Raw genomic sequence first — 11,479 nt, 5'->3', positions numbered from 1 at the left:
TCGTCCCTCCTCCTTTGCCTGCAGCCATCTCTAAACCATCTCCCAGCCTAAGGTGAAAATTTCTTACTTCGCGAGGAGACGGAATAACTCGCAGAGAAAAGGGGAAATCGTACATGTGCGTGTATCGTGCGGATTTTGAAGAGTTTCGATTTCGTGATTGGCGGGGATTGAATGAACATCGAGACATAGAACGTATTTTGAGTATTGCGTATATGTTTAATTTATTCTCGATTTATTTACAAGGGTCATATTTTAATTCTATTATATTACAGATTGTGATTTTTATTTGTTTGTTTGCTTTCATATATATATATTCCTGTAAGGAGTTAGTATAACAAGTATGAGAATCTACCGTAATTTTTTCACGGAATAGCCTATTGATATCTCGATCATTATTTTCAAATGCAAACGCAACGTTTCGTTGGGCTCAACATTTTTATTTTTATTCTTTATTAATTATTTATTCAATTTTACAACAAAGTCATGTTTACGTATATCGTTAAATCGTGCGTCGTATAAACGACGTGTAAAATTAAATAACGAAACAAATGTGGTAGAATTCGATTGAATTAAAATCAGACACGACGAATGGAAAACAATGCCTTAACCGTATTCTTTACCTTACAGTTTCTAAAGTTCATCACATTATTTTAAATACATATAATTATGTATATTCCTACACCTATATATTTCTAGAACGTACGAAACAAAGAAACAACGATTGCACAAATGTCACGGGTTTCGTTAAACGCCTGTTTTACACACCGCGTTGTTTTACAATTTATTTTTCTCATCTTCTCTCACCTTGATCTCAAACAAACTTAACAAAACTTACATCCGTCTACTATAATTAAAACATTTAACTTCGTATTCATTCGTATAACAGATATATCCATACGTAAATTATAAAATAATAAGGTTAACGGTATAATGGTCCAATAAATTATTTCATAGGCAACTGAAAATCGCACTCGTTTTTAAAGCAGATTTTTTTTTTGCATTTCGCAAATCTTGGAACTTGTAATAAGAAAACCGATTACAATTCGATAGATTTGTTTTTATTAGCATACAATTATAGTATAATGTGAAGAAAAAAGGTTGAACAACGTAACAGTACTCATCGTGTTTAATTACGACAGTCTGACTTAACCATGATATTTTTGTACGTAAAAATAGTTGATCGTTCTTAAAAAAATAATCCGAAAAAAAATCAATCAGCCAAATACCAGTTCGATCCAAGGAACGTTTCGATTCATTGCCAGAGCTTTATACATATAATTCCGTATGAGAAAGAGTATTCCAAAACGTATTCAGCTTTATCGGGGACGAATAGGCGGGCAGACAAACAGACGGACGGACTTGTCCACGTACGTAACATACCAACGTGTATTATAATAATACGTATATATACCGTGTAACGCCGGCAACGACGAGGGTGTTCGAACATATATAATATACCCACGCCGCGTTATACAGGTATATAGATATACATATATATACATACACACATGAGTTTGGCTTAGTTCGGCTGGCTGATCACCAAAGAGGAGATTTGCTTCCGTTGGAAAGCGTTTTTTGCCCCCTTCCCACCCCCCCCCCCACTCTCCCTCTTCTTTTTACCTCTCCCTTTCTCCATCGTTTTATAAAGTTTTTTTTTTATTTTTATTTTTTTTTTATTTATTCTTTTTCATTTTCTTTTTCTTCACTCTACTCCCGTCTTCTTTCTGTGCACTTTATCTTTCGCCATTGCCTGTATACACATACCCATGTATTATATGTACAACTACGTCAATTCGCGATTCGCGTGCAGACGTACACACACATATATATTATATACATACTCATGTCTAGGTAGAGGCATCCACTGTGATCTCGTAGGATAATACGTATGCGTTTCGTCTGAATTTCGTCGGACTCCGGGCATGTACAAGGTATACCCGGAATGGAACACTCCCGGGCAATTCGCCCTTTGTAGGATTTCGACTTAGCTATCTACGCGCAAGCTTTCATTTCGTACGTATATGCACAGTCGATCGGCTTATCGAATCCGTCCGTCTGTCCCTTTGCCTTGCCGCTTTTGGAAGAAATAGCGTCAAAGATTTTTTTCTATTCTCAATTATCAATTGATCTGCTCGTGTGTAGGTAGTTTTTTTTTTAAACCGCATTTAGAACCGGCAGGAGTTTGTACGCAACGAGCATTCTTTGCCTTCTTTTATGCCTACCTATTCGTTTCCGCACGTGAGGAATTCTGCAGGAACTTGACAATATTTTCGTACCTCGTTATTGCGTACCGCATGCGGGATCTGTATTAGGTTACGTGAAAGTCGATACCACGCGCGTACGTCTGTTCTTTCAATTTTTATATCATTATTCGAAGTGTCCTTCGAACTTCTCTTTCTGTTGTGCACGATTCCTGGTAAAGGGTGATTTTCAACAATCAAAGTGTTAATCATTGGTGCGCTGTTTATTAAACCGTGTGCGAAGGATAAAGTATTTAAGAAAGGTAACATCGGTGCTCTGCAAGTGATTGAAAAAAGAAAGAAAGAAAGAAAGAAGAAACTTGCGACAAACAACAAACGTGGTTTCTCCCTTCTTACTTGCAACTTGGCTGTTCAACTTGAAAATTCAATGTTCCGCTTGTCCGTGTCGTTTCAAAGATCGGACGTTCTTAGTCAGAGCATGATAAATCGAAATTAGCGAGTTCAACTGATTGTGAGTAGTTAAGATAGGAATGCGTGTAACACGTACTACGCCGAGAAAAAGTTAAATAAATAACGATTGTTGGATAATCTCTCCGCGCTGTCATTATAGCAATATAATAAGATAAGAGATCCGGTTTGAATATATCAGAGGAGTTGATTATAACCCGCATCGCGGAATCGCGTGTAACATGTAACAGTTCACAGTCAAATTCACAATTGCTACTAAACGCCGTTGACCTTTGCGGGGGATCTGCAGTCCAATTCGAGATCCGCATCTCCGGGCGCGGATCGGTTAACATCTTCGGCCGAATTTCTGTCCCCCGCACCGCAGGCCGCAGCGTTTACGGTGGTAACGGTGGTAACGGTGGCCCGAGGAATGGGGGACAGCATGGGGGGTATCCTCCACCAGTCAGGCGTCGTCCAGCCTGAGGATACGTGGTTCCCGCGGAAATTCAGATCCGGGAGAACCGGGAGCGGTCTTCATATGACGTGGTGGGAGGCGTCGGGGGGATTTCCGGTCAAGCTCGTAACCGAGAAGGGACAAGCGTCTACCGCCCCCGGCTTGACCGCTCCGTTCGACGAACTCCTGCCCGCCGTCGAACCCTCGAAACTCCTCTCCCTGTAGCCGGCATCCTCGTCGGGCGGCTCTCCGACCCCCGGCGAAGAGCCGACGTCCTTGCCGACCTCCTCCGCCTTGTTCGGTACCGAAAATCGGTCCTCCGGTTTGACCAGGAGGTACAGCGGTCTCTTGGACTCGCTCGTTGGACTCGGACATCCGCAATTCGGGGCGCATGACTGGGTCCCGAGTCCGGGCCAGCCGGTGGCCGCTGCCTGGGAGTAAAAGGTGCTGCCGTATAACGCCTGGAAGGCCGAGAATTCCGCGGCGAGTTTACCCCCCGCGAAGTCGTCACCCAGCTTGTGGTGGAGGGGGTAGAGGGGGTAGGGAAAGGGCGGGAAGAATCGGGGGATCTTGAGGTCCTCGTGAGAGAGGAGGGGGTGCGTCGGCGGCGGCATTGGTGGCAGGAGGCTACGAGGTATTCCGCTCAACGTTTCTCCCGGCGACATCAACGGCGATAGGGAAAAACCGAATTTGTTCTCCTTCTTCACAAGCGACTTCGGCTTTCGTCGCGGACGGTATTTGTAGTCAGGGTGCTCCTTCATGTGCAGCGCCCTGGAACAGAGGACCAAGAAAACTTTGTTAGGGGGGCGTGAATCTCGACGTTCGGTAAACCTTGACACCGGGAACACTAGGAGGAATTCATCCGCAAGGGTCGCCGCCTGAATATGTAACCCGGTACTCTAGTACAATGCGCACCGTCCCTTCCCTGACATCGCGCTAAGGGTTCCTTTGCTGACCATGCTTGATGGAGTTGTTACTCCAAAATTACCGACTGCCGTTGACCCTTCACCCCGAAAGCGAAAGGAAGAATTCTGGTTTCCGTACCGTTAATGCGTTCTATGGTTGGTCCATGACCAGTGGAAAGGAACGGAAACAACCGAGGCGACTTTCATTGAGAAAAAAATGACACCGTGATCGGGTACAATATTTCATCATCACTTACGTTTTGTAGAGTGATTACGAGAGATTACACATTGACATATGATTTTACTTTGACTGGGTGACTTCTCTCAGGATTTCTTAAGATTGCGAAGAGATTTCTGAGATTCAAAATGATTTCTCATGACTACCGATTATTTATTGATGCAGAATTTTATTTTAACATTACTGATTTCACTTTCAATTCGGAGATTACGAAATCATTTCGAACGACGTTGAGTGGATGATGTTATTCGATGTTACGTTACGTTGTTGCAATCCGTTTCTATACTGTACAGCGAATTTCGCTCGGTTTTCGAGGTCATTATTTTTCACCCTGCAAGAATTCAAGTCTAGAGCTTACACCTGTACGCATCAATTTGAAAAACCTTCCGCTGGTCACACCTACTTTCGAACGAACTTGTTCGATTTATGTTATACGGTACAATACAAGTAATTCCTTGATACGTGGATACCTACTCTTTGCTACCGCAGCGGTATTCCATTGCTGTCTTTATGCTATCACGGGTTTTTCTTGTCCGCTATATATTTCTTATCTGTTAGTGGTCCGCCTGCGTCAAAAGACTCGACAAATATCTCGTAGATGCAGACGCGTTTAAGTTCAGCCAGTGATAAGATATCCTTGAGGGCTTGACGCCTTGAGGTTATAGAGAAAGGTAAATTCGTTTACAAAGTCTTTATCCTCCCGCCGATTCTGCAAGGACGATCTTTCTTGACAGCGGAAACTTACGTCGGCCTCCAGATGTTATGAGTCAATTTTTATTTCACTCCATCGTTTGATACTCCCACGTAAATTCAACGAAATGTTATTGTATAGAAATTATATAGAAAATATTCAAGAAAATTCTAGCTGCACAGATGTGACCGGAACTTCGATTACCCCGCATACGGACAGGGAGAACTCACGCAGCAAACAAAACTATCGGTAAAAAAAATCCCCTCTTCAAGTTTATCTGTTTGTTTTTCTGTCTGTCAATACGCTTCGATAAGGTTAATCATATTAGGCACCTATTATTTGTCCATGATTATATACTACGTATACACACAGCCCCAAGAAATTCTCATTTTTCACCATTTCTTTTCCGTTTCTTCTTTTTTTTTTTTATTACTTTATTTTGACTTTCTCTGGACGATTAGACTCAGGTTTAGTAGATAAGTACGCCAAAATTAATACGTTTCTATCATCCCTTCGTACGTTATACGGGCTTGGTCTTCACAGCAATATATCTGTATCTCTGTACCTAATATTTGTTTCTTTGTTCACGTTTCATTGGGAAAAAGACTCCCGATACGCATTCTTTGCGGTGAATTTGCCTTGCTACGGTATCGATTGGCGGTCACCTTGTCTCGGGGCGACAATTGTCGTGAAATAACAAATAAAGAAAGACGTGGAAATGAAACGTCTGATATTTTCACCGCATGAATTTTTTAAACGCTTTTATAGATTTCGTGAATGTATGTATACGAGCGAATTTATTTTTTCGATAAACAAAGGTGCTTGTCAATTGGACTTACATATATTGTACATTATTACTTGTAATAATTACAAAATAAATCTGCTCAGATCGAAAATTAGTTGAATGACCTGATTTTATAGCGGTTGAAATGCTTTACAAAAAAAGTCGACAATATTTTGTAACAAGTCTAGTTTTATCGCTGTTAATCTTGAAAAAAGTGATTTTTTACGTGACTTCAACTTTAACCTTGAATAACTTTTGGAAGACTTGAGTTAAAAAAAAAATTATTACAGACCTTTTCTGTAGAGCATCAAATTTCCTACAAATTCTGTATTAAACATTTCTGCACATTGACTCGTTAGTAAGCTACAAAATTCGTAAATAAGTAAAATCATTTCCCAGTGTTAAGTAAATGAAAAATGGAAAATGAAAAATCGCGTTCAAGTACCACTAAATATTAATATTAACCCTTTGTGCGAATACTTGTTTTTTTACATTTTTTCTCTGTACACTTTTTCGAAGTGTTCTAGGCTGTCAAGAAATTAGAAAAAATTCCGGGTTTCTCTCCAAAGTGTTAACTATCTTATACAAAAGTTGATAGTCTCAAAAGTTTGGAAATATTGTTTATAAAAATTGATATTTAGAAAGCTGCTGTTCCCTAAAAGACCCAGTGTTCACACGGAAGGTTAAGGGCTCAAATTATAACAGGCGTCTTATTTCCTCTTCCGACAAAACTATTGGACATGTGATTTTGAAAAAAAAACTAATCGAATTATTTAACCAGCCTAGTGTACATGTAATACGTATACAGCGTATCAAGCGCGGGGATATATGCAAACCTACATACATAACATAACGTGGCATACATATGTAGGTACAAAGGACTCTTTATTTCTTTGCCGGAGGGGAGCGATAGGCCGTGCGGGCAGAATTTGTGGCAAATATACCCCGCACCTACGTGTTAGGTGAGAGATACGGGAACAAAGAGCTGGCTAAGTTCCTCATATATCTTCGCGTACGAGCGGCGTTTCGGTCGGATTTTTTCCCTTTACATTTTTATTTCATTACTTCTCTTTATTTTATTTCTCGAGCACGAAAATTCATCGCTTCATATCGCAGGGCTCCCTTTCAACGAAACTGTAATTCCGACGTCGGAAATTCAAGGGCGATTTCCTGAAGATACTCGTACTCTTTGAATTATCGAGATCGGTCATACGTGGTTTATGGAAATGTTTCAAGTCCGCGAATTCGAGATGAAACTGAAAAAGACGAGGGCACGCGATTTTACACCGATGTCATAATCAATGGCGGAATGAGCGAAACGCGAATTATACTTCAGAGAGTCGCGGGAGCGTAGTACTTCTATTTGCGTATGTGTGCGTGTGTGTGTGTGTGTGTGTAAACTCATATGTACACCGAGTCACGAGCACGGGTGCAGGATTTTCCGCGCATTCTCCACAGCATCCGAATGGTCCGGAATAATAATTTCGCGACAATGTGTCCCGGCAGATAGGAGTCGGTATAGCACAAAGCGTAAATCAGCATAAACACTCGTAAAGCCTGAACAATAACTCAGCATAAATGCGTAAACACTGTAAACGTATTTGCGTACGTCTGTGTGAAACTTGGGGAATGGAGCGAAGTGTATACGTATACGTTTATACGCTGCACACGGTTTCACCCTGTTAAATGTAATCTTTACAACGTAGGTAAGCCGCCACATCCAACAATTCATATAATACACCGTTCGACTCGGCGTTTGTACACGGATGTTTTATTTGACTTTACCAAAACCCCGGAAGTAAAAAGGCATCGTTGCGTGATAAAAAATTGACCTTTGTCAGTCCTCGGTTTTTTTATCCACTGTTCCGAAGTATGTGGGGTTTTTTTTTTTTTTTTTTTTTTTATTACTATCCTGAATTGCGGGCGAAGAAAACGAAATTTGGCATTTCGTAATTTCTTGGACCTTTTAGTTCGTGCCAAGTTACTATAATCTAATAAACGGTTTTAGACCTCTCGAAATACTGTAAATTTATTTTCTCAAGCGGGTCAATTAAATTCAACCACTGTTCCGTTAATCGGTTTATCGCTGCCTCTCACTCACGGTCCAGTTATATGACGCATGGACATCGTGCGCATAATTCCGTTTTGCCAATTCGAAGATTATATAAAGAGTAAAAACCGCGAAATTGTGCGTTACTCGCAAAATACCCATAAAAAAGTTGAGGGGGATCGGAAATCGGAAGTATAAAGAATACCGGAAACTCCTCCAGAAGTAAAATACCTATACGTTTCATTTCTCAAACGGTGATGGATTTTCCCGGTTATCATTATATACAGATCATGGTTGACTTTCTGTTAACTACGCATTTTATCGAACGCAACTTGAATTTTGCACGAATCATTTTTCACGCGTAGTTGTATAAACCAAACGACTGGTTCTTCATGCGTGATATTCTTTTCACAATACAATGAGCCATTTTTTTCGCACATCTGTATTACGTTGTTCTGATTATTGTATGACTCTCTTGAATGTTGGAATTTTTTTATCTTTCAAAGTCAAATCGGCGCAAAGTCAACTGATCTCGAGCTCACCGGCCGTAATTCTTAGCCCTTGTTGATTGAAATATGTATTTATTTTTTGTCCCTGTTTTTTTTTTTTTCATTCGATCATCAATTCGTTTGATCCAAACAAGACGCATCAAAAACTAGTAAATTTACTAAGATGAGAATCTCTCGATTAGAATAAAATTTACTTAGATCAAAGTTTTTTTACTTCAATCAAGTAAATATCTTAGGGATTCGAAACACCTTAATTGTTTGAATACAACAAACAACCATTGCATCGATTTTGAAATCAGTAAAATTATTAGATCACAGTACGTCTTGTGAAACAAAATAGGGAGGACAAATGCATGTATTTACTTGTTATAAAAGCGAGTTTTTTTCAGTGTTCAGTCCACGACTTTTTTATTCTTGTACCATAACGAAAATTACAGTTCCTCAGGGTACAAAATGTAAATAAATTTTGCGGCTGTAACCAGAAAATCTAACACGAAAATCTTACTATTATTTTTGATTATAGTCGCTCATCCTATAAAATTCTTTGTTTGCCACAAAATGATAAATTGATTTCGATCAATATTCAACCGGAAAATGTGAACTAAACAAACAGATTCAACCTCCCGACAACCAGACCATCCATCACCGGCAACTATAACACGCACGTGAAATAAAGTTACTTGCACCGGATTTTCTATTTACACGCATACGCAAAGTATAATTTTTCTCATCGCCCTCCACTCTTTCCCGTTTCTTATTGCTTGCACCACAGCTACGCTAGGTATCGCTGAAATTCGGCGTGCACGACCCGTCGGAGACGGTGATATGTTCCTGGATCCGCGAATCGTCTGTTTCCCGGCGTTTTTGCGTCGCGGGCGGCGATCTGCGGGGTGCAGGGACACCCGGCAGCCATATACCTTCAGTGGCTGGGCCATCAGCCGAAGCCGAAGGGTGAAGGTTGGGGGACGGAGGAGGTGAAATCCTTTTAAATCCACACAATTGCGACAATGGAGCTTTATTTGTTATCTAGAGGGCCACATTGTGAGCCGCTGCGAACCCATCCTGAGATTATACCGGCGGCCAATCGTACCGCAGATACAGCGGAACTTGAGCCCGTACCCAGGGTTTCACCCCCTTTCACCGACACTCTCTGCCCTTCTTCCTTTTCTTTCTTCCTTCTCTTTTTATCTTTGTTCTTTCAATCCCCTCCATCCCGTCATCTTCAACGGCTATCGCAGCTCGGCGTTGTCGTGAAACTGTGATCGCGGTTCCGACTCGGTTATCGCTAATTTAAACTCGCCGATATTTAGCGTAGAAGTATCTCAATTGTATCGTACTTGCGAACATTCCAAGAGACGCGTTTTTTAGTACCCGATTAATCGTTTTCCAAATCAACGGATCAGGCCTCGTTCAATCCATCTTGGCTCATTAATGCTTCACCTTGTATTTCGGGTTCCACGGATTTTTACCCAGGGTGTCAACTAAGCCTGATTCTTTCTCTTCATATGCCGAATGGAATGTTCCTAGTTCAATAAAAAAATAACTTACCACGTCGAACGCACGTCAGTAATTGAAATGCAAGATTCGAGTCCAGCGACATCGGGATTAAGGAGACATGAAAAATCACCGACAAACTGCTGGGGGTCATTCCTCGGGTCTCGTAGTTCTCGGCGGCGCGGTTCACTGGTCTAAATAAACTTGTATAACGTCGATTAAATATTCAGGGTCGGTAATAAAGGGCACTTGAATAAATACGGCTGGAGGAAAGGGGGATTTTCGAACGCTGCCGAAGGGATTAAGCTTCCCCTAGGCAACCCTGCGACTATCGCTGCGAATATCGCTACCTATCCCGCACAATGTTGCCCCTGAAAGCTGCACGGCAAAGCGCTGCCGGACTGGACGGCTAGCACCGGCAAATTATTGCGCCTATCTATCCGGCAGGAGATCGCGTAACGCCCCATGATTTAGCAACAATTTACCGCCGCATTACGACGTCGAGGTTCGATCTTGCATCTTACAGGTACCCCGCCACGAGCCGTTTTCATCACCCTCTTTTTCACCCCTGGCTAATCATTATACGGCCACTCGAAGATTCTTCACGGCTAAATATACCTACACTCACTCGAAAGTTATTCATTATTATCAATACCGTGGGGTAATTACGAGAAAACTGTAATAAACTTGATGTTTTCCACGCTCCGCGGATCGTACAAGGACCTGGTAGATCAGGATTAATTTTTACCGTATAACGCCTGCACTCGTTTATCGACCAAGTTTCGTTCAACAATTATTGCGGTTTCCATAAGTATTTTATTGGAGCTAAACTCACCTCAGTCTTTTTGCCTCGTCGATGAACGGTCGCTTTTCGCCTTCGCTGAGAAGCTTCCATTCGGCACCGAGTCGCTTCGATATTTCGGAATTGTGCATCTTTGGATTTTCCTGCGCCATCTTCCGTCGCTGACCTCTTGACCAAACCATGAACGCGTTCATAGGTCGTTTTATATGCTCGTTGTGCATTGTTTTCGATGACATTATAAATTTGTTGTTTTCTTTTTGTTTTTGTTTTTTTTTTTTTTTTTTATACAGCCAATCGCGGCCAGTGTCAACAAGCGATTATTTTCACGAAATGTCTTATTAGCATTGGAAAAATTGATCCAATACTAGTTGCAATTCTAGCTTGATGAAAGTAATTTGCTTTCCTTGATTCTTTTTTCCTTGATCTTTTATTATTGACGGATGAAAAATTTCTCGTCAAATTTTTAATTGTTCGTTATAAATATGAAAACCACTTTTCCAAAGAGTTGTTCTTATCTAGTCTGATGATCACAACAGGGGCGACGGTGGTGGCACACTTTTATTTTCATTCTCCTTTATTTGTTCATTTATTCATTTGCGTTAGCTCGATTGGTGTATTTTTAATTTGTCGTATATTTATTACCGTTTTTCCCAACTATTACAACACCTTGTTTTTCCTCTTCAACAGCAACAACAATCGTAGTTCAAATTTGGCAGGAAATAAAAAAATCGTCAACCGCGTGTCTGCATTTTCCCGTTTTTCTATACGGACAAGTTCGATATTATTGGGTGCGAAGTAATTTTTTCCGTCATTCCGCCGACACCGTTCGCTACTAAATTAATAACCGACGACGAGTCGCGGTTGTCGAGGTGTTTGTTACTTATAATCGAACGTTTAACGAAAC

At 41.0% G+C, this 11,479-nt stretch overlaps 1 protein-coding gene across 1 annotated transcript; it reads right to left on the bottom strand.

The window, feature by feature from the left end:
* Nucleotides 1-1,716: 1,716 nt before the first annotated feature.
* Nucleotides 1,717-10,923, bottom strand: LOC107226173 (transcription factor SOX-3). The gene is made up of 2 exons (XM_015666884.2): nucleotides 10,609-10,923; nucleotides 1,717-3,873 (listed from the first exon to the last, which is right to left on the bottom strand). Exons 1-2 carry the CDS (start codon nucleotides 10,809-10,811, stop codon nucleotides 3,183-3,185), a joined length of 894 nt encoding a protein of 297 aa, XP_015522370.2. The 5' UTR covers nucleotides 10,812-10,923; the 3' UTR covers nucleotides 1,717-3,182.
* Between the last annotated feature and the right edge of the window lie 556 nt (nucleotides 10,924-11,479).

Source organism: Neodiprion lecontei, chromosome 2 (assembly GCF_021901455.1).
Source record: "Neodiprion lecontei isolate iyNeoLeco1 chromosome 2, iyNeoLeco1.1, whole genome shotgun sequence".
Classification (NCBI taxonomy): domain Eukaryota; kingdom Metazoa; phylum Arthropoda; class Insecta; order Hymenoptera; family Diprionidae; genus Neodiprion; species Neodiprion lecontei.
This window is presented reverse-complemented; position numbering and strand designations above follow the sequence as displayed.

Bases quoted from the DNA above. Each gene is read 5' to 3' on its own strand.
- LOC107226173 (XM_015666884.2), bottom strand. From the start codon at position 10,811: ATGTCATCGAAAACAATGCACAACGAGCATATAAAACGACCTATGAAC. The intron at 3,874-10,608 runs GTGAGTTTAGCT...CCTCTGTTCCAG, and splicing joins GACGAGGCAAAAAGACTGAG to GGCGCTGCACATGAAGGAGC.